This window comes from Fulmarus glacialis, unplaced genomic scaffold, assembly GCF_000690835.1.
Source record: "Fulmarus glacialis isolate BGI_N327 unplaced genomic scaffold, ASM69083v1 scaffold24897, whole genome shotgun sequence".
NCBI classification, from domain to species: domain Eukaryota; kingdom Metazoa; phylum Chordata; class Aves; order Procellariiformes; family Procellariidae; genus Fulmarus; species Fulmarus glacialis.
Window position 1 is genome coordinate 29,133 of NW_009225483.1, and position 24,399 is coordinate 53,531.

Here is a 24,399-nt window from a genome sequence, read left to right on the forward strand (position 1 = left end):
CTGATGCTGTCCTCCTCTGACTCCAAGGAAAGCCAACTCATCTTGCTAAGATGGAAACAAGCAGTGTGTACAGATATGACACTTTCCTGAACTGTCTTCCAGCCACCAACCATTTTCAATTACTGTTTTAGGGATTTTCTAACACAGATGTGACTTCTATATATTTAGCAGCTATTAACAGATTTCTCGTCCATGAACTTTCCCAGTCCTCCCTCGAATACAGGTAAACTTATAGCATCTATAATGCATTTTGGCAAGAAGTTCCACAAGTCTACTTCTATTGTATGAACAACTTCCTTTCCTCAGTTTGAACCGCTGTCCCCCTAGCTTAATTTGCTGCCCTTTGTTTCATTTGGTATCCTACTCCGTTCCCTCTAGGTAGAAGATCAAGGTTATAATTGAGAAAGCAAGAATAAAAATGCAAGAGAATCTTCCTACTCCATCAAGGTTTGAGAAGACCAACACAACAACTTCCTAATACACAACAGACACACAATAATGCAAAGTATTACTTAGATGCACCAAAGGCAGCTGTAAAGCAGATGTCATATAAAGGTGGAAAAAATTGGTATAATATTCAGTTTTTCTGTTTTCATGGTTTATAATCCCTTTATTCAACTTCCAAGGCCAAAGAGGAGGAATTATGCCTTAAGATAACACTGAAATATGCTGGTAATTAGGTATCTATTAGTCAAACAGTAGAATCTACCCAGTGGCCTCTGAGAAAGAATCCTGTCTCCCTTCAGGAATCAGAATATAAGCACACTTCCAGATGACAGGCCTGCTAACCCTCCATCCTACTGAAACATCTATCTTCATCCTGTTAACAAAATGACCAGCTATTCTCAAGCTCCCCATTCCTCTGCAAATCCCTCATTCTGGAATGACCCAAAATGAACCTGCCTCATTTCCATCCGACCTTTTTGAATCTCACTTTTGACTTGCAACACATCCTAAATAAGAGGCACTAAATACCATTAGCCTTCCCCTGTGAATAGCGAATACTCCAGGAAATCACAGTTAGCAGAAGCTTGCATGTACATACGTTAATTAGGCACACCATGAGGCACAGCAAAGCCAGTCTGACTGCAGTGGAGAGTGACACATGAAGGCACCCCATTTGGACTTTATTTCTATCACAAACTTATTCTTCCCTGTAGTTTTCTCTTTTTTCCTTTGTATAGGAAAGAAAAAGAAAGGCTATGCGAACAAGGAGGGCACAGGACAGAGACTGGACAGAAATCCAGCCAATTAAACTTGTCTGCAGAACTGCTTTGCAAGGCCTGAAAGTAAAGAACAATGCATGCATTTGCTATGATGTAATTTTGGTTTGGCAGCAGATTAAAAAAAAATTCCTAAACACGAAGTAAGAGGATGTGAAGAACAGAATTCTATGTTTAAGTAAACAGTTTTGGTTAAAATTGTATAGGAATATTTTTAAGGACTTGAAAACACTTTGATAATTTGTGTGTGTGTTATTTGTGGAAATTAGTTTAATTTCAAGATAAACTGGAAAAGATATGTGTATGTGAATAGTTGACTCAGTTCTGCGCTTCTGTGAAGACAAAAAAAAATCCCAGCTGGTACTGGTGGAAAAGTTCCTCCTATTATGTTTGATAAGGATCAGATTTTCTTCTACAGGCTCTCTCAAACAAATGAGCATCATAAAATTTAAAAAAGTTTGCTCCAAATTATTTGAAAATGATGTTTCTCTGCCATTTTCTGTCCTTCCCATGGGCTATATAAGCACAGAAATGCAGTTCATCTGTAACTCCCAGTTGAGTCTGTCAATTATCTTTGTAGATTTTACAAAGTTGTAAGACCCAAAAGGAATTAATTGTTTTATTACTACTACCCATAAAAAGAAATTCCCCTCCTTCTCTAATTCACTGCAGCAGAGCTCTGCTTTTGCATAGCATCTGCAGGGTATTAGTTTTGCAACTGCAATCTGTAATTGCAAAAACATGTAATTTAGGTAGGGCATGTGAATAAGGTCCAGGAAAACCAAAAAGGATATAATCCAGATTCTTTGCTTCTCAGCAAAAGAGAAAAAACGTTAACCCAAAGTTTCTATATTTGCTTGCAAGACCTCAGGTCTTCTACATAAGACAAATCCTGGATTCCCAGAATTATGCCCAACTGGCAACTCTGCCCCAAAAGAGCACACACAACACAAACTGGAGTGGGGAATGTTACTACCAACAAACACCTTTTTTCCCGCTGTTCTGCCTTTGCAGCCCTGCCACATAAGCAGAGAGACAACCCATGAACAAAAATGATGTGGTTTCATGGGCACGCTCCTTGGATCCAGTATCATGAGATGGACTACACTGTAAATCCTTATTTCTTCTAGATCAGATTCCCCATGAAACAGAAGCTGGATGGGTAAAAAGAAATTTATGTCAGGCTTTCTCTGAATGCTGGATCAACATAACACTGCGGTCCAAAATCCATTTGCTAATGAGGCTGTGCTCTGCTTTCTCTTCCGTCTGAGTTCAAAGGACAGTGAAATACTAGAACACTTTGATCTCACGTTGTGGCGAGATCTCCATCCTTAGAGGTTTTCAGAGCCTACTTGACAATGCCACGGCCAACCTCAGGCAGTGTCGGCAATGGCCTTCCTTCACACAGGAGGCTGGACCAGAGGGCTCTTCTAACCACCACTTCTAAGATCCATAAGGACCTTGTCTCAAATTTGAAGGGTCTGTCAAGACCATGCTTCTACCTTACCCTTTCCCTGTCTTACTAACTTGCAGGCCACTCATGAAAAGACCATATGAGAAAGATGTTGGTTGATAGCAATCAGGGCTACATACACATGCAAAATGTTTAGGAATAGCTACAGAAGTCCATGAAAGGCCACACAGTCTGTGACTGAACACTGTTCTGACAAAACAATTTCCTTTCAAAGCAGAAGAAAGCATCCTTTTTCATGGAGCAAAAATGCCCACATGTGCAGATAGTCAGGAACGCAAGAGAACTTTACAATCCTAACCAGAAATAACTATCAAGTAGAGTCCAGACTTTAACCTTTTTTAGATCAAGGCAATTAATTTGATCACCATGTGTTCAATCCTACAACACATGGCACAAAATCCAGCTCTGGTTACTGTCTTCTTGCCTTCTGCAGCAACAGAAATAATTTATTTAAATTTCCCATTGAATCTCCACACTACGTAAGATAGCTGCAAGGTAAGAAATAGATCACCTGCAGTTGTCAGTGCAACAAACCCATCATCTTTGATGGCTCAGCCAAAGAGCCAAACAGCCAGAATTTGAACACATATGCAGGACTTGGTCTGAAGGGCAACTTTTAGAAAATGGATCCGAAAGATGTTCTCATGAAAAGAACAATTATATCTATTACTGGTGCACAGGTGACTATACATTTAAAGTTTTGGACAAAAGTACTGCCAGACTGCAACAGTCCATTTTACAGAAGCCGCTAATTATTCTAAAAAGTATGCACCCAGTCCATCATATTGTACAAAAGGACCAAACTGTTCACTAGGCCAAGTACTGAACGTGAGCAGATGCATTCTTGAGCTGAACACCCAGCATGGGATTTATCTTTAAAAATATTTCAGTGTCTGCAAAAAGAATATACATGTCCTTTGCAGCCAGGATATCAGGTACTGGATTCAAATCTGGTTTAAGGGAATTAAATTACATTTGGCCAACAGCAACTTACATCTCACAGTCACTGTGACTTTCTCCCTTTTCCTGATCCATCTGCTGATCTGTGATTGTTGCTAACTTGCTGGCAATATTAATATAATATAACTGGGAGAAGGCAATAATATAACTGGGGAGGATAATGCTTATGGAGAAGGAAACAAAAAAATTGAAAGCAATGAGTGGCAAAAACCAGGAATAGCTTTCAAGGCTAATGACAGGAGAGAATAAAGTAATAGTCTGAATTAAATTCTAGGCCAAAATCATTGTTAAATAGATGCAATTAAAGTTATCTAAAAATTACCCCAGTTCTGCAAATTAAACTTTTGCTCTGTTGAAGGTTCCAATCAACAGTGAAACCCAAAGCGCAGTAGCAGAGGGTGCTCCTCTCTATTCTCCCTGCTGGGACAGCCACAGCTTGCTGCTGTTTGCCCTTGCCTGCCCAAGAGCAGACAGTGGCAGCCTGATTCTAATCTGCAGCCAGAGAGATGCTACTTCTGAGAGAGCAGATGTACAGGAAATTAGAAGCAACAAATCTTTCCTAATTGTGGAAGTTGAATCAGCTACAGAGACATACATCAGAAGGACTGGAAAGTCTCTGTTAGAAATACTTGTTATCCCTCAACTTTCTGGAAAAAGCAACTGACCATGAGATAAGTCTCTGGGGACCTCCTCCTGCCCCCCACCCTTTAGCCTCCTACGCTCAAGGTACCTGAATATACCTTTTAACCTCTCGGAGGGTAATTCCTCTTCACTGAGATGGAGGTATCACCTCCCAGCAGTGGCACCAAATGATGTTTTAGGTCACAGGCAGAAAGGTGTTTTATAAATACAGGCAGTACTTTCAGTAAACTGCCTTTGACCTGGTTTTAAAAATTTAGGTCTGATTTGCACTGTCAGTATCTGCTGGGTAAAGCGGCTTTCGGAGCATCTCTCTGAGGAACCTAAAGAAATGGGTGCTCTTACTTCTCTACTGATCTATCATTTTCCCTCCTCTGATTTCACTACAGAAAATGGTTTCCTCCTCCTTCCACATTCTGCCAAAGTTGAATAAAAGTGTGCCTTTATATAATTTCCCACAATGCAAATGCAACTGTCAAACCCACAAAAATAAGGCAACATGAGAGATACAGAAAGAAACACAACCAGATAACAAGGAAACAAACGCTCTTCTCAGTCAGCAGCGAGACTGCATTTTTGCTTGAATCCCCTAGATTTACCCAGAGCTCAGCAATGACTTCAGCTCAGACTTGGGTGGGTCTCTGTACGTCTTGGCAGTCGGGACAGGCAGAGTTCCTAGGCCGCCGATGGCTGGACAGTGGTCTGGCACACTTGGGCCAGGGCTGGTGCTCCAAATCCAAGCTGCCTTTTGTTTTTCCCAAAATGTCGGTTCAGAGACAACAAGGTTTTAATATCAAGATGCAGTGGGCTGAATCCAAATTTGACGGCAGCATTTTAATCTGTGCAATGTGTGCTGCATTACAGATGCTTGTTGGAAAGATGTTTCTCATTCTGCAGATCCCAGGACATCTGTATGGCTAAGGATTCATCAACTATTCATAGTTTCTTCTAATTAAAGAGATATTCAATACAATAACGTTAAAGAAGTTGTCACCTCTGTTACTAATAATCTCAGTTAAAACAAGAGAGTATGAAGATGAAGTTTCCTTCCATTTTTTTGCCTGTTGGTTTGCTTAACTCATATTTACCCCAGCCTGATGAGCCTCCTCCTCTTCACATTTGTAGCTAAGTTTCACTTCTAAATCTCAGTTCTGAGTCCAGTTTTGTTGCCAAGCGCCTGCTCTGTTTGAATTTCTAGTATGGCTGAGGAAGGCGTAAATCAGTTCTAGAAACAGACTTCATTTTATAAGGGGAAAAACATCTATAAACATTTAATGTTTTTTCCCCAAAAAAGAAAACCTCAAACAAAAACAAGAAAATAAGCTGATGGAAAATGGTCTTAAAAGGCATAAATAAGTTACATGATTAACTCACACTTGGTGGCAAAAAGGATCTCGGATGCCTGACATTGAGGATTCTTCCTTAATCATCCCCAACCTACCTTACAAAAGTGCACTTCAGAACGGCTGGGCGTATCCTACAGGTGGCTGAGCAATCTGATCCCCGCAGCCACCAGAAACGGGAGGGCTCCTTCTCCCTCCCTCAGCCCTCGCACTCCCTGCCAACCTCTGGCAATTGTCAGACTCTCCTGCGAGTCCCCTGAACTCTTCAGACTGTTTTTCTGCCAACACGATAAAGTGGCTCAAGGACAGATCTGACAAGAGCATGCACAACCAAGGAAACATTGACAACAGGAACTCTCCTTTCTGGTCGTGGTAAACTGTTTAATCGGCTCACTGGCCTTTACCCTAAAAAAATCCTGGAAGCTGCTCATGTAACTAGGAAAGAGAAGAAATCGTGCAATTTTGAACACTGTGAGAGCACAGCATTTTTTGTTTACTACTGTGCTGTGGGAGCTCATACAAGCCATCAAAACTTACAGCGCTATGATGGAGGCTAAGCACTATGCACTTTTCATGTCCAAAATGGCAGTTTCCTTAGAAAAAGCTTTCTCTTGTGACAACAGTTTACTTGGATCCTGGTCTGAAGCCTGACTGATAAAGGATAAACAGGGGTGTAAACTGGTGCGGAAACATCGCACTCCTTGTCCATCTCGTGACTGTGCATGTGAGTAACTGCCTGTCTGCCACAGCAATTGAATTAGCAAGATCACAGGCACCAGATTAGATTAAAGAGAGTGAAAGGTCAGCTTTGGGAAGATAAAAATGTAGAGGGATGCTTGCTTGCATGCATCAAGCAAATGTGCAAAAGACACATCAGGCTATAGCTTTCAGGCTGGGCCTGTCTAGCTTCCTGGAGAGCAATATGTTTTCTTCTATCAGTACTTGCCAACTCTCAACCACATTTAAAACATAATGGCTCAAGCAAATAGAAGCCTTTCATCTCTCCACTTAGCTGCTCACTTAGGGTGAGATTAATTTTTTCCAGCTTTAGCTGTCTGACAGAGTTGTCTAGGCTCCCTTTAAAATCTATAGGAGAGAGGCACCTCCAGAAGGAAATTCAGTCCATGCAATGGTAGGTGTTTGGGATAGGTGGGAAAAATTGAGAGGGGCTTTTCTGCCTCCGTTAACTGGAGAAGGAGCCTTGCGCGGTGCTTGAGAATATGTGGTGCCTGGTAGTCCGTAAAGCAGCAACAGCAGTCTGTGAAATGACTTAAGAAAAAAAACCCAGATGCAAAAAAGTTAAGGAAGAAAAATAGAAGTATTAAAGGAACACTGCAAATCAAGCAAACCTAAGCCAAATTTGGGGAGTGTGGCCAGGGCATTGCGGAAAGTTTTGTCACCTCCTGTTCAGCATTGGTGAGACCATAGCTAGAATACCATGTAAAGTTTTGGGGCCCCTTCTCTTCTCTCAGGCAAAGATGGATGTGAGGAACCTGGAGAGGGGCCAGCAGAAGCTATCAAGATGGTCAGGGCCTGGGGCACATGGTCTGTGAAGAGAGATGAAGAGAGCTGGGCTGGTTCAGTCTGCTGAAGAGGAGATGAGGGGGCTAATCCAGGAGCAACGTACAACTACCTGAAGGGAGTTAGAGACAGCGGAGCCAAACTCCGTAGTGCCGCATGACACACCAAGGTGCCACAGCCACATGCCCTGGTTTGGGATATTCAGATTCTTCCTCTGCCAGACGGTGCAGTCCCACGATGGGTCTGCAGAGGTGGGAGGTCTCCCGATCCTTGGTGGGTCCCAAGACTCAGCTAGGCCAAGCCACAGCTGATCTGATCTAGTGCTGACAATAGTCCAGCTTTGGACTAGAGACCTGTAGAGGTCCCTCCAGCAAACACTCCTATGATTTTGTGAACATTCACAGTTTGAGCGTAATTGTTAGCAGGTGAAAAACAAAATGGCAACACTACACAAGACTCTTAGTGGATTTTCACAAAATACTTTTCATTAAGGATTATTTAGAAACTGGGGTACAGGGAGATGTGATACCAAACAGAAATGAATGGGTGCAGTTCTCTGCCTTTATCTGTGCACATCTCACTTGACATATGCCACTAACTTAAACATCTAGAACTACAATAAATGTTTTTGCCTTCGAGTATTCTAATTATGTACATTTTGCTTGTGAAACAAGAAGTCTCAAGCTAATTTCAACATTTTCTGTCAATATCCTGCAAAGTATGATGCAACCATATCAGAGAACCACAGAAGCCATGTTTTCATAAATGTGGGTTTTAAAAATGAAATGCCCCATTGACAACATTTCACCAAGCCACTGGAGTTTCCAGCTTTTCTAACCATTTCAAAATACAGGGGAATTTCAGGTCAAATGAATCTACTGGAATTCTAATCATAGAATAAAGATATGAAGAATGATGCATTAAGGTTTTTAGAGAAGTACATCAGTGTACTCTTAGACGCTGAGGCTACAAATACTACGGCAAAAGAACTGATCTCACTATGTGGATAGCATCAATTGCATGGGCACTTTTTTAATCATCTGAACTATGCTCCCATATGAACCCTCCCCTCTTTTTCTTACTACTGTAGTGGTTTTAATTCTACACAAAGAGATTGAATGTCTTGGACTCACCACAATTTCTGCAAAATATCAGGGAGGTACTGAGCACCCTGAAGGCACTAACTCCTAATCCTCTCCTCCAACACAGCTGGAGGGCCACTCAGCTTGTCATTAACCAATTTAATATGTGTAGTCTCTATTCTCTCTATTACCCCAGATGATCAATGAAAATACCTAATCAGGCCCTCAACACGAGGGTATACAGAAGGGCAAGAGGCTACTTCATCCTGGTGGATACGCTCCCTTTCATTTCCATTCCCTCTTGCCCTCTGAACTTCTCCTGGCTCTGCAGAGCTACCCCTGACCTGCACAAAGGCAACGTGAACTCCAGGCAGTCCCTGAGCTGCAGATCATTTCCCTCTCTCCCTCTGATCACACAGAAATCTGTTTATAAGCATACCAAAAGCACACACAGCCCTGTAACAACTGCACATGCCATTACTGGGAGGGAAACGCAGAGAAGGAGCACAGCAATGCATCGTTTGACGGGTCAGATTCAATACCGTAATTTCATTACAAGCCAAAGCAGCTGCAGCAAGGCTTTGTCAGGACGTTTTCAAACAGAAAAAGCACTGCAAGCAGATAAAGGTGATTTGTAACAGAATCGGACAAAAGGTGCCATAGCCGAGGTACAGGGTTGTGTGTTTATTTTCCTCCTTTTAATCCAGAGCAGTCTTGTTCTTAGGCCTCTATTTCCTATGAGAATTAAGTTACTGGAAGTGACTTTTATAAGCAAACAGGTAAATTCTTAAATCAACTATCAAGATTTGGAGAGACTACGTAAGCCATAAGGGCTGTCAGTTTTGATCTTCATGAAGAGGTCCTAATCTGCAGGAGGGTAACAGGCGGCGATGGTTATAACTGCCAGGAGAGCAGAGATAGGAGTGCTGTAGGGAATTAAATGTTCATTATTCGAGAACATACAGGACATCAGGTTATTCTCCCTGACAAGGTCTGCAGCCATACTCTCCTGTTTACAGACACGTGTGGGCAAGATAATGAGACTGAAGTACATACACACTTTTTACATGCATTTGTTACATCCTTTTGACAAGTCACATGCTGTGGGTAAAATCCTCATCCTGGTCTGTCATACCAAACCAACACTAACCACCTCTACACTGAAATGGAAATATCCTGTCATGACATTGCAACAGTTTACCCAGCTGGCTTAACACTCCTTTTTTAGCATTTGTAGTATCACTTCTGTGTTTAGCCTGAACCTAAAGAGTTCCTTTCTGCTTTCTCTTATTCTCCTAGAGCCACAATTAACTGCTTTTGTCAAAATTTTACACCAAGAAAACTGCTGCATCTGTCCTTTTTCTCCAAATGACAGCATGTTTATATCCCGTTTCATTTTTGTACACATTTCTCTGTGTTGGCACTTGGGAAACTGAACTTGAGAAGTTAGGAAACTTCTTGCCCAAATTGTATGCAGCACCTTGGTTGCCTGCCGGAGAGTTACAGCTTACAGCTGGTAAGCAAATACCAAACAGATGGTTTAGCAAAAGCAAAGAGAAACCCACAGTGTATTTCCCTGATGTCAAGGAGACACCCTTCTGGAGATCTGGCCCCAGACTACCTGAGACAGCAAAATGGTTCCTTTTCAACCTTGTTTTCCAGTAGTCACCTGCCCAGTGATCACCTACCGAGTTCCTGAACCTGGTGAAAAACTCCAGGTCTGAGCACTCAGGACTGTTCTTAGAAAGGAGGAGAGCTCCGCACAGGTTTCCTGGAAAGGAGATTAAACAAGGGCCTCCCAGATGCTAACAAGTGACTCAACTCGGGAACCTCCACACTGGCCAAGGCTTCAGGGAAGGAACCATCAGTGAGGAACAGCTTGGGAATGTCCACTGCTAGAGTCTCAGAGGAGAGTACTGTTTAATACACAGGAGCCTGGCTGGACTTAGATCAAGAGAAGGCGGCCTGTGTACCTTCCTCGCACAGAGCGAGCTCTCAGTCTGAGCACAGCTTAGACTGTTTTCCTCATATTGGATATCACCCCTCTTTGAGATAGTTGACACTTCAAACCTTATTTTGGATAGTCACGAAACCGAGGAACAATAATAATCACTTATGCAATGCCATGCTTAGTGGAACTTTGCTAGCTGAACTCCAAGGGCAGTAGCCCATGGGATTTAACAGACAGGCCACTTCTACTTAGGACTCTCGTGGTGCACATGCTGTTGGAGTCGCTCACGTGCCCCTCCCGCATAGCCTTGCCTTCTCTTGACGAGAACTATTTTCTAGTGTCAGAATTAGTCAGAGGCACATTTTAACATTTGCGACCAAAACACAAAGAGGATTTCCTGAACAGTGGTTTCCAGCATGAAAGATCTCTCAGCTTAGCCCAAGATATTCCAAATTCTGAATCACTGACTGAAAGCCAGACAGTTTCCATCAACTATGCTGGCAAAACTGGAGTTTATCCAACTACACGGTGAGGAGCAAGCCATACCAGGCACGAAGCAAAATGATCTCATTCTCAGAGCCATCTCTCCGCTTTAACTATCAGAAACAAAAGTCCACCCTACTGGGAGCTGGTATGAAAATACATTTTAAAAGAATTAAGTGGTGAGAAGCTGCTATGGACACAGGTAGAACACACCTACATAGGACTCTCTAAAAGAGTGTTTGGCCATAGAGCATGCAACAGACCCATCCCGATACTGTAATAAAACACAGTGAAGAAAAAAAGACTGCATCGTGGGGAAAAAGCCCTACTGCTTTCTAGGATTCATAGAAAGAAGATTTAGGTGCCAAAGAGTCTCCTAACATGTCTTAGCCCTTTATGAGAAGCAAATGAATTTCTGCAGCTACTACTTTGTCTTTCCATTAGCCATTCTGGTAGATAGGCCACAAGCAACCATGAGTTCCATGCTCAAACAGTTTTAAAGCCAGTTTAAAGACAAAAATGTACAGTTAATTTTATCACACTTCTTGTCCTGGAAGCCACAAGTGTTCTGTTTGGTCCACTGGGAGGTGATGATAATCTGTACACACTCATAATAGCACGTGGGCTCTACTTCATAAAAATAAGCTTTGTGTTCTGTCCAGTTAAAAACCTGGCAAAAGGATTAACTCAAACTGGAAGCAAATAACTTAATCTGACCAGAATTAACTCTAAAAGTGTGCCTTTAAAAGGTAGGATTGCTATTGTGGACACAAACACTACTTAATGAAATCAAGAACATCTCAATTCTGCACATTTTACTTTTATAAAGACTCTGTCTAGGGCTGTCAGCTATAAACACTGAAAATGAACAGAAAAAAAATCAGTAGTCTGAAGCTGTGAAAGTGTGAAGTCCAACTAAGAAAATAAGCATAGGTATTTTCAAAGTGCTCTCCGCGTATACTATCGTTCAAGACAGATGAAGTATCATGAAGGTCATTTTTTCACGCAGAAGCTCATTCCTACCAAACACAAGTCAATGCCTTACTGGCTACTGCAGCTCCAGAGTTGAACGTATCATTTATGTCTTTATACAGTTAGGGCTCAGTCAGCATCGATTCCATAATTAAATACTGCATAGTATTAATAATTTAATCATAAGCAAGAGCCCATCATTCCCTTCTGGGAACTGTTCAGAATAATCAGAGCCAAATTTTCTTCAATGAATACCATGCTATCACTAAAGAAAAAAGCATTATTATCTGGCATTATTAAAGTATTATTAATGCATTATTAAACTTGGGTTATTTCCTGAAGGAAAGGAACGGCTTCAGAGCTGCATTTCCTTTGCCTTCTCTAACTGAATGCACATTATTTGTTCGTGGATAAACTTGTGTTCCTGCTCACTTTGTTGTCAGCAACTGTCTGTTCTCTATTCTTAATAAGTGAGGTACTGCTGTCTTGTCCTTTACTGAGACAATTCCCACTTTATAATCATATCTTCCTCCCGCACTTCCCAATTATACTTCTCTAGCTTATGTCCACACCAATTTCATAAGCAGTGGGTCTTTTACAGAGGCTTTCCAAAACCAACAATCTTCCTCTATTTCTTGCCCACAACTCTTTGTGTGTAAAGCATGCAGCACATTTTAAATACATGTATACTATTACTGGTCACGTCTGTCTGCAACCAGTTTGGGTTTTGGAGACATTTTTTGCAGTATGTTTTATTTTCACTATAATTATCTCAGTGTATGTTGTCCTTCCAAATACTAGTTTAAAAATAACAAAGTATTAGTTAGGCCTGGGACATATAAGGCTGAAAGAAGTTCAGTGACGGCATTAATATGATTCATGAAGTTCCAGCAACCATACAGAAGACAAACGAATCAAGACTATACACACAAAACTCAAGAGTATCTTTTGCTTCATGCCAGACATATTCGAGTGACTTTTCTGTCTCTGCTTATATATCTGTCCTTAACACCACATTCATTCTCAATTTTATTTGGAAGACATTAGGATTCAAAGGGACCCAAGGAGATAAAAATCAAAGTGACTAAGACTTTGCTTCCAAAATGTCTTGGAGAGCTAGGAACAGAACAGACATTTCCAAATGAAACAAAACCCCACTTGATGCAACAGGCATTACCTCCCTTCTCAGAAACGCATTTTGCATTTTTGTTCTGGTCCTTCCTAACCGCTGTTTGCATCTGGCTGAGCCAAACAGCTGCTGCCCAGAAGAGGCTACGCTGCAGCTGGTACTTGCTGGCTGCTCCTCTTTGGCTTCCACCCACTACACATCCAAGGTGTCACATTGCCTGGTTCCTTCTCTTCTTTCTTCGCTCAGCCTGCTTGCTCTCTGCAACATACACGTAGCCTTTTGCTGCTTCACTCTTGAAAGTACGTTCTCACACAGGAACACAACTTCTAGGTGTTGCAGAGTAACAACAGTGAGAAATAACGAAGCCATCAGAGGTTTTGCTGGAAAATATTGTAAGGCGTTGATAGAAATGATTTTTAAGGAATTGCTGGCCTTTAGCTGCAAACCTAAAAAATCTTATTTTGAGCTTCCTGTTACTTAAACTTGGAGTTGTCTTGTTCTCACACGCATGTACTTCGATAATCCTAGGATTGAGGTAAGGCCATTTGTGCTCTGTAGACCAACACACATTTTTAGACTTAATTTTAGATTATTAGATTTCTCTCTGGAGGTTTTTAGACTGAGCTCTAAGATGCTACCAAAAGCAGTATCTTCCCCAGCTGAGTATCCAGAAGACCACAGAGAACCTTTCTCCCCACCTCCTTTGATAGTCCCTGCTATCCCACCTACCAGAAATATTCCACACCAGGAAGGATGACAGTTTAAGAAAGACCAAAAAGAAAGCTTGCTTCACTGTTTTCGTAGGGACACCAGGGCTTTGGGAGGAGAAAGTTCTCTCTGACATGGAAAGAATCCACAGTTTAGCCAGAAAAGAGGGAATTTGTAACAAAGAATGCAGCAGGCCAGACTTCATTTTCACTAGCGACACTTAGATGGAAACAGGAGGTTTTCACAATGGATTTTCAAATCTGAAAGTCAAATGCAGCCATAATTTGACAGAGGCTGGCTCGCTGAGCTTCAGAGCATGATGAAGCACAATCACACACACTGTCTGCCTTCACAAATTTTCCCAGGGAGGCAAGAGTTGGCCTCACAGGGAAGACAGGCTAAAGGGTGACCTCTGCTTTGAGAAGGACAGGCAATTTTATCATGGATACTATGTCCTTACCCTCAATTATTCTCAACATCTGTATACAATATAGGACAAGATCTTAAAATCCTAGGATCCTGGGATAAAGTAGTTTTTTCCTCCCAATAGCTAAGGTCAGGTTCCCCAAGGAGAAAGGGGAGTTTGTAAAATCTTTCGAAAATCTGCGTGTTAACTTGTAGCAGTTGCAAACCCACAGACGCAAACATATAAATTAGCTATTAGTGTCTTTAGGAGGAGCAGGATTATGTGAGTCTAATCATTGCATTTTATCTGAATGGAAGACCAAATTATAAATCCCAGCCTACGGAAATCCACAAACAAAGTCAACAGCAGAAAACTTCATGTTCAGTAAAAACCACCCATTGTCAAGTGTAACAAAATAGGAGAAAAGTATACATTAGGACTGAATTTCTGGCTATGAAACATCATCTGAAGCCAACTTCTTATAATGCAGTTTTGCCTGCAGGATGCAGATGGCATCAAGAGTGCAGTGAATTGGAACCTGCCTCACTCATGCTCGCCGAATAAATTCAAACTATTGCCAGAACTATATGTGCAGCACAGCAAACTACTGCTACACAAGAATGTCAAAGCCAGGCATTATAATCTTTTGCTGCCTTAAAGTAATATATCATCTCAAATACAATTAACACAGCACAGGCTTATTACCAAAAAAAGCAAAACACAACTTAGATATTTTTATTCCTAGCACATTAAGCGTTCACATAAAGAAAGAACAAAAGTTCTGATTTAAATTTGGCTTAATCACTTCAGTGAAAATTTGTTTGCAGAACTTGAGAAATCCTTAAATGCTCGTTGCAGATGTTGGCTTGTAGGACCAGAAATTCACATCCATAATAATACATTTCCCTGCAGCTCTATGGTTTAAGTGCCACAGCACTGAAGCAGAAATTTACAAAGTGAAATTCTGGTCCTACTGAAGTTGCTAATGGCTTTGCCATTGATTTCCACAGGGCCAGCATCACTCTCACTCTAACAAATAATAACCAGAATCACCTTTTAATATCTTTTTTTTTACTGCAATATACTGGAAGATATTGTACGTGCACTGCATTAAATATAATTGGCAAACTTTGATATCAGGAGACATTTGTGCTTTGAAACAAATAGAGAAAGCAGTGAGAGGAAATGCTAGTGGCCTTCTAAATTTCCAAGCGAATCAAACTTTAAACCATGCTTTCCTGAAGAACAGTAATTACATTCTTACCCTAAAAAATGTCACTGTCCTTAATAAGCCTGCAGAGATGTCATCAAAGGGTCACTGACAGAGTCTTCCAGGATGGGGAAATCTACTGCTTAATCACTGCAAGTTGTGGGGACTCTGATCCTAACCACACAAGAGTGGAATGATCTGGAGCAGCATTTACAGGCCAAAGTAAATTGGAACAGATTTGTTTTCTCCAATGATTTACTTAATTACCTTTCAAATTAAGCTAGCTATTCAAGTAATTCTAGAAACAATCTCAAGGTCTGAATACTCCATGGCAAAACAGATGTGAGCTCTGAGAGAGAACTGTTTCAGTGCCAGGCTTACAGGAGAACTGCAGCGGCAGTCAGGTGTCTATCTCCCTGCTGACAGAGCAAGCTATATCAACTAACTTGAATTTTGCAGCCGCACTCCACTGGGGTTTTAGAACAGATCAAGCAGACTTGGTATCATAGATGTTAAAGGGCAGAAATCAAAGGTATTGGCAGAGCAACAGACTCACAATTCTGCCTCTCAGACCTGGAAGAAATGGAAGGAAGGTTCAACGCCAGCTGCAGACTCCAATGTGCTGCAGCAGAGCTCAAACTGCCATACCCTTTTCATAGAAGCACGGCAACTTGTTCTCAGTACCTGCTGCACAGACCTCTCAGCTCTGAATGTGCTCCCAAAACCAACCCAAAACAGCCCAACTTAGAGGCAGGCTGCAAAGACGTAGCTTCGGAGTGCTGGAGCATTTGGGGACAGCAGAGGGCCCAGGTGTGAATGTATACTACTGGGAATGCATATCTTGTTACATTGCCAGATGTCAGTTTCTGCAATGCTAAATGAATGCTGAGAACAATAGCTTCCTAAAAGTTAAGCAGCAAGAAAAAATAAAATTAACAAGTTAGCATCTCAAGAAATTAATGGTGACGAGCCCTGCCTAAGAGGGATGTTGGCTGCTGAGGCCTGGCAGAGCTGGGAGACAACACTGCCCCAGTTCAAGAATTCTTTACTCACTGTCAGTTACGTATTTCTTGTTGTTTAAAAATGACATTACAGATTCCCCTGGCAATAGCAGAAAATTAATTTCTCTAGACTCCCAGAGTGAAAGCCCTGCTTCTTGTATGGACTCAGCTGATCCAAATACTACTTTATTTTCCTCTCTCCTTAAAAAAAGGGGAAAAAAATCAAACTCCACCTGTAAATATGCAGACATGCAAGCCTTCCAAGGCAAGGGAAGAAAATAAAGTTGAATAGATCATGAGAAATTCGGTTTTACAGATAGCAAGCATCACCAGAGGATGACACAGTGCATGTGAGCTTTGCTCCCCTACCTTGCACCTTCAGAAGCCCTGGCTGAGTCCTACTATGTAAGAGTGGCATGGGCAGCCCTAGCAAATGCCATTTACTAGAAAATCCAAGGAACTCTGGGCATAGCTCCTCTAGTGCAAGTGAGAACATGTAGAAAACACACAAAAAAATGTGTTACATTTCAGCACATGCTCCCAGGAGAGATTCTGGGTTATATGACACTGCACACAGCAGAAAGCAGAGACATCAGGTGGCAAGGATCTCTGGACATCCATAGTCCCACCTCCCACTCGGAGCAGGACCATCGCCAATACCAGAACCATCCTCTCCCTGGGACCCTTAACTGGATGATTCCTGTTCTTTTGTATATGGCCGATAACAGCTTATTAAGTGCTTGGAAGTGTCTGCATGGCAAACACCCAGAGAGGAGAACAAAACCTATCATCTCTAGGCCTTGCCTTCTACCTTGGACAAATGAACAAGCAAAACGAGTGAACTGTCCTGTAACACTGAGGAGGAAATCGGTCCCCCTCTCTCAGCTCCTAATCATCACTGAAAAGGGAATTCTGGTCCAAAGAAAATGAAGTCAGCAGTCGTCAGGAGAAGGTGAAAGGGCACCTCCCTGGCTGGGGCCCTGCTGATGGCACCCCTCGGGCTGTGCAGGAGTCCTTTCTTCTGCACTCACAAAAGAAACCAAGCAAGTCATTTAAAAGTGCCTGGGGGCAGAGTTTGTCACTAGATCAGGTTTGCCCTGTTAAAATAATAAATGAGGTAATATATAAAACTGCCTTCGATTTGAGGACATTTCATAAAATAGAAATGCCAACAGCTTTGCTACCAAATAAACTTCATAGATGGCTTAAAAAAGTCCCTGCACCTCTCCTTGCAATAGAGCAGAGCCAAGCAGTAGGGATTCCGAGGCATAAGACACACTCTGTTTCCAAGGACAGCTCTGCAAGTCGAAATGAGAGCCGACAACTTCCAGGTCATTAATCCGACAGCGTAAACAGAACCTATGTACCAGTACATGCATTCGGGTGGACTACAGAATGGCTGAAAGTGAAGAACTAAACAAATACTATTCTGCTTTTTGTTCTGAGATTCCAGAAAAACTTTTATAATCAATTCTCCACTCTCTTCTACTCATCCTCAGGATATGCGGAGCCTGGTGCTGGCTATATTTGCTAGCTGAAAGAACAGCAGAACATGCCAAGCGTTTAATAACAAAATTCCAGCCTTGTGACACAACCCAGTAATCCCAAGACTGGAAACTAACCTCATATTTCTACTCAGCATAAACCCTAATCCTAACAAGAGCACCGCTATTTTTATTTGCCTGAACCTTTTCTAAAGACATGTATCTCACAAATTAAGAAAGTTACCATAGACCAGGTCAAACAGGGATGTGTTACCTATGTACATATGGCATCTACAGATTGGTAGAATTACGACAACACAGAAACTGCTAAAACTAGTTATGCTCATCTGTGTGCTCTTACACAGGATTGGTTGTAGCTGGATGAGCTGTTGCAGTAGCAATTACTGGTCCCCCACCACCTTGGGACCCCTCTCAGGACACTCCTATGACGAGGAAACAAATGGGGGAGTTGGCAGGGTCCTAGAAAAACCACGGCTGGGAGTGAGCGTGCATGTAACAATTCTAATCTAGTATCACAACTACAAAATAGAAAGGCAGGAGGCTTAGCAAGCCAAGACCCCATATGCATTATAGATATGTCTAAGGACTCATCAAGACCCCTGCAAAAGCGAGGGAATAAACTCTCCCAATCCCTAGTTGGTGTTTCAAACACTGTTTGCCTTGATCATTTCCATCACCAGAACCCAAGCAGCTTCTCACTACTGCAGCTGTCCTGGCTTCAATACTATTCAGGCTTGCAGTACAGAAAGTGCCATCAAACACCTGGAACTCCATTTTAAAACAGCTTTTACTGTCACTAACTGCATTGCAGATGTGAGGATGTGCCTGACAAAGCTGTAGCACAAGCCTATGCTGTATCCCAGCACAGCAGAACTGCCCATCTGTCTTGACTTACAAGTCACAAAACAGCAGCAAAATTGTGCTACTGCACACAGTCCTGTACAGCTGCAATATGCGACACATAAAATTGCAAATGCAAGTGGTTTAGGGGAAGACAGAAACAGTATTATGTTAAGCTAGCAGAAATAATTTGTGCACAGGGTACATTTATTCCTATACGCAGAAGCACAAAAGGTTTATACACCTACTAAATAAATATCCAGTTAACTATTCCAATTATTGGACTGCTACCATGTGTAAGCGTTAACCACAGGGTTCATGCAATTTTGTACTGTCTTGCCCTGGCACTACAATATTTTCTGCAAAGCTCTCTTTCCATTCCTAACTGTGACGGGCATATTTTGCAAAGACCACGATCTGGCCATATTACTGTAAAGGATATACAGAAGCATCACTGATGAAGAAGCAAATTTAGCTTCAACCTTGGCTAGGTCAACTTTTGTATTACAAGGAAAGACATTCAGTGTTAGAAACACTCTTATGGATACACATAAAAGGCCAGTATTGAACAACTACTACACTTACTCTGCGAAATGACACCACGTAGAACGTATCTTCCCTTCTGCGAATAGCTTCAAAAAAATCTTGATAGCTCCTTGGAGAGGCGTAATACACTTGCAGCTCATTCCCTGAGTTCCTGCTAAAAAAAGGGGCAGGTAATTATTTTAGACAAGAAAGTTAACTTCCGTGAGACAATGACTTTAAAGACCTGCTTTTCAGAAGAACAGCAGCTCTTCATCCATTGAGAGAAGCATAAAGAACATTAAACACAAGTGGAGGCAGTGAAACTACTGGGTATTTTTTGAAAGTTCAAAGTGCTTTAAAGGTCTTCCTGCAGGAAACTTTTCCAAGCTTGATTTTACTCATGCTTTTGAGGCTGGCAAAAACCTGCTTGCTAGCTCAACAGGAAAAAAAAAAAGTTTCAAGTCAACCTAAAGTGTCTGAAAAATTGTGATGACTTCTGAAAATAGATTTTTGCAAATTTTAGAATGAAATGTCATTCTGAAATAAAAAATCAAACCTTTTAATAAGTTTCTAATTTTTTTTACTGCTAAGGATCCAAACCACTCAAATTGAAAGAAGTGCAAGGTTAAGCATAAACAGAACTTCTAATTTACTGTCAAGCGACAACCCCACCTTCTCTCTCACCCATCTTTTTTTTTTTTTTTTTTTTGCATCTCTTTGGTAAACTCAAAGATTTGCTCTTGATTTTCAATTTAGACAGTGGAGCAAAAATAAGATATTCACATAATTCTGGCTTATCTTTTTCACAATCCTCGTCTTACGTATATCAGACATGAGGAAAAGACACTCTGTCTAAACTATTCTAAGCAAAAACACTGGCAAGTCATACAATCATGGTACTTATCCACTGTTTATCTTGGAAAGGTGAGAAATTCCCAGCACGTACTGCTATCATGTATACTTCCTCAATCCCATTCAAAAATAACATATTTAATCAAATTGGAAAGCTGTACTTACACAAACCATTAGCTGGACCTTCAACCAGTCATTTTAATTCTTTCCCACTTTAATAGCATACTGTCTGTTTGCAGTATTTGTGGCAAAGACACTGATCAGGCTATCCCTCCCAAGCTGTCTTCTGCTGACCCAGATTTTAAACTATGGTGGCTGACTTAGATTATTTTGGTATGTTTCTAAAATAAACATAACTATGCACCCAAAACAAGGCACAAATCTATCATCAAGTGATTTTCTTGAGCAGCAGTAATAGTAGACTGTCATTACCTCCTCTCCTACTGCTAATATAGTCCTGTTGCAATCGAAGGACTGCAGCTGCCAAGCCAGTTGCCCTTCAACAGGATTGGGGGTGTAAAACCTGGGGGGATCAAGCAAAGGCAGCTCTACCCTATATATCCTCTTTAGCAGAACTATGCAAGTGAGGAATCAGATCACATCCTTCACACACAGGAAACAAAGATCAGAGCTAATTTGAGCTTGATTACTCATTCATAAAAAAACATAGGCCCACCAAACCACCCCTGAGATTCAGCACTTAAGTTTTACTGTGATAAAAGGCATCACGCCCACGCATTGCTCAGTAAAACACATCCTGAAAACTGAAACAGGTCCCACAGATCCGTTTGCTCGCCCACACTCCAGAAAATACAGCTAGACCTAAAAAACAGCCTTGTATAACTCTAAATCCAGCCATGGGAGAAAGTTGTTCCAAAGCACTTGGAAACCACTGGGCCTTTACAAAGCTCTCTTGGGTCCATGGAACAAGTCTAACACTAGTCCCAAATTCCAAGTAATACCAGTGGATTACTGGTATTACACCATACTTACCTTTGGGCATTTAAGAGTACCCACTGTGAACTGCTCCATGAAAGGAAGGGAGGAACTGAAGATCTGAAAACAGGTGCGAAGCTACCAGTTGTTTTAGTAATACCTTACCATATTACAAGAAAGCATCATATTAAACTGTGTATCCAAAACAGTGGTGCTGAGTCTGGCCATTCATTGGGACATAAATGAGTCTTTTTTGTTTTAAAAGTTCAAAGGACACTCTGTTATGTATCACAGAGCACTAGGATGTTGTCCATATGCTTGTTTTTAGAAGCAACGTGGTTGTGGACACAGTGTTTTATGCACCAAGAACCACAATTTTAATAGTGCAAAATTTAGAAACAGGAAAATAATTGGAGAGTCCCAGTTTGATATCTGGAGCCCTAAAAACACTTGCAAAAACGCTCATCAAAATTACCTCTGAAAAAAGCTAAATAGACTATAGAGAGCTGAGGGGTTTTAATGATTTTCTTGGAAGTCATCTTAATTTTTATCTTCCTCCTCTGCTTTGACTTCACTGCAATACTTTTCAATTAATCAACTTTCTTCTGGAATCCAGGACCAACGTGACAATGTTGGTATCATCAGTGCTACAAAGATAAATCTAGATCCTGCTAATGTCCTCCTGTTGATGGATTCAGGTCACCAACAAGGGTGTTGTAGAAGGTAAAGGTCACTCAACTTCCAGCCACAGCATTGGTATTAAAAATTAAAAGCCTTGACTGTAGACTCCACAAAAAGCCACCTGTATCATTAAAAGCTTCAGGGCCATCTACATTTATGTTACATATCAGGAAATCTACAAGTGGTTAGTTTTTGGTTTTACACATTTGCAGGGACACTGCCAGTGCATTAACAGTTCTCCAAAGGCAATGCCTCAGGGGTAGCATCCATGACAGAACTGAAGAAACAGCATCTTTCCTGTCTTTCCAGGACAGGAGGCACAAGCGTTGCAGGGAAGGACATGGGTTGCTGGCAGGCAAGGCGAACGCGAGCCAGCAGGGCGTCTGGGGGCAACTGCACACTGGGCTGGCATTATGGTCAGGGCCTGGAGCGTAGGATGTTCAAGGAGAGACAGGAGACAGAGGGAACTGGGCTTGTTCAGCCCGGAGAAGAGGCTGAGGGGGCTCTAATTGCAATCCTCAGCTTCTTAATGGGGTTTACAATGGAGATGGAGACAGTCTCTTCTGACAGAGACACACAGTAAACCTGAAGTTAAACCTACTTTGAGTAGGAGGTTGGACTGGAGACCTCCAGAGGTCCTTTACAACCTAAGCTACCCTGTGATTCTATGATTTCATGGAGCATCTAATAGCTGATGGCTCTGGGAGGAACTGGAAGTCTGTTCTATGTTCCTAGCAGTTCCAGGACAGTCACAGCATGCAGCTGCCATGACTCACTGGTCCTGTTCATTTAAACATCATTCATCCAAAAAAAAATCTCACTTCCTTCTGAGCACAGCAGATTATTCCATACAGAGCTGCATGATGTTGCAGAATGTTTCTAATAATCCAGATAATTTTTTTTTTGAGAGTAATGCAAGCATGTATATTAAACTGCCTTATGCTATGAGGCTTATTCATCCAGTCTTCAGTTGAAACAGACATCCTTCATCTGCCTGTAGAACTAAAAAAGCTTTTTCTTTTCTTCTTATTTGTCAAGACATATCAAAATTTGGCAGTCTGGTTTCCATAACATTTGCCTGCAGCTTGCTATTTTCTCCTAGGCTGATCCTGCTTTCAAAGCTGTAATGCAAAGAGAAGGGCCACAGCTGTCTTACTTTCAATGGCAGCATTTCAGGTGTTGTTCTCAACAAAAAGTCCCCTTTATACTCCATTCTGGTCTTATACTCCTCTTTGGCACTACAAAGCAGAGATCCTTTTAAACACCGTCACAGAGAATTCACGAGAGAGAATTTTCATTTCCTTAACCTTTTCTCTCCAGTTCTTCCTGTACCCAGGGAAAAGAGACAGGATAGATATGCGGGAGGGAGTGCAGGGGCAATCAGGAAACTCGGTGTTACTGTGTTCTAATAATCAGCAGGGAAAATCAGGAGATGAAGACAAACCATACAAGTAAGATGTAGTGATACTTTAACTTTTTCAAAATAATTTGGTGCTAGCTATAATAGCTTTAGTGAGATAGTGAGAGAAACCTTTAGAAGATAGTGAGAGAAACCTTTCTCTTACTGGACTCATGGCCCTTTGAAACCTTCTTATAAACTAATGATGTTCCTCCAGATAATCCCAAAATAATTCCCCTTTTTTTTGCCCCTTAAGATTCAAACCTGTTTAGGAAGGGACCCTACAGAGGGAAGTAAAGATTTTCTTAAGACCCCAGAGAGCAGTGCTGTGATACAGGTGTTTCTTTTGAATCATTAGAAGCAGTTATTTACTAAGGGACAGAAACTAGGCCAATAAACGCAGCTAGCACCTGGCTTAAGAATCATGACAACAAGGTGAAAACTGGCATTTTTTACCAGCTGTTCGTGAAAAACTAGGTTATTAAGTAGAAAGCAATAACAAAGCAGTTGGTCTGCCTTACCTGAGGCTGGTGTCTGTGTAAGGCATGGCCATTAGCTGAGAATCTGCCTTCTCACTGAGTGAGCTCTGAAAAAGGGGCAAAACAAAAAGATTACACAACTGAAAACAATAAGCATATTCTTGGTTTGGCACTACATAAAACATGCATCACATCTGTAGCAGAGTGAATATATAATGGGGTGCAGAGGTTAATCAGTGCCCCAAACAATAAATGTACATTTTTTCACTGGTGAAATGTGAATAACTGAAATAGCAACCAGCAATCAAGCTGGAGCCAAGGAAAAAGCAAGTGTTTTAATACAGCCAAATTTAAAGTCACACATTCAAAAACAAAGAAGTGAAGCTGGCACCAAACACAACAGTTGCACATATTGTGTCACCCACGTGCAAAATTTGCTATCACTGATGTCAGATTTGCGGAATTCTTCTGAGGTCACATCCACTTTGTACCTCTGCCAAAATACACTACCACAACACACTTCTGCTGTTTGAAACACTAGAGGCACCCAAACTCACCCTACTTAAATGTTCTACCATTCTCCTTTTGACACCATTGAGAAGAATCTGAAGTTTAATATTCAATAATTTTTCTCTAGAAAAATTTGGTATTTCCCACATTCTTAAGTTCAATTCCTTTTAAGGTTGTTACTAGCTCTTAATCAAGTGAAACACTTTGAAAATTCATGGTCTTAATTTCATCTTCGCTAGCGGTATGCCATGTAGATGAAAAGGATTTTAAAAAATGGGAAATATGAGCACAAATCTCATAATTCTGTAGTCTTACCGAAAACATATCCCTCTAGCAAAAATCTGAAAAAATGAAATAGAAATATTTCAACAAAACCAATCAGCTGTGCCCCTTAACCATGAGCTGGATGAATGTGCTGTAGGTTATATTTCTCTCCATTAACCAACTGTTTATCCTTATCCTTACACAGCCTTACAGAGAAGTCATAAAAGTCATTTTAGAAAACACTGAACATATTTTGATGACTGCTAAAAAAATTAAAAACTTTTAGCCTGAATCCCAGAGCAGGAA

General features: G+C 41.3%; 1 protein-coding gene across 1 annotated transcript in view; it reads right to left on the reverse strand.

The window, feature by feature from the left end:
* Nucleotides 1-24,399, reverse strand: part of ATF6 (activating transcription factor 6) — a 77,607-nt gene that overhangs the window by 27,200 nt on the left and 26,008 nt on the right. Inside the window, exons 11-12 of the mRNA XM_009582503.1 lie at nucleotides 23,362-23,426; nucleotides 19,033-19,144 (exon numbers count right to left, since the gene is read on the reverse strand). Coding sequence (XP_009580798.1) covers nucleotides 19,033-19,144; nucleotides 23,362-23,426 — 177 coding nt within the window. The remainder of the gene's footprint in view (nucleotides 1-19,032; nucleotides 19,145-23,361; nucleotides 23,427-24,399) is intronic.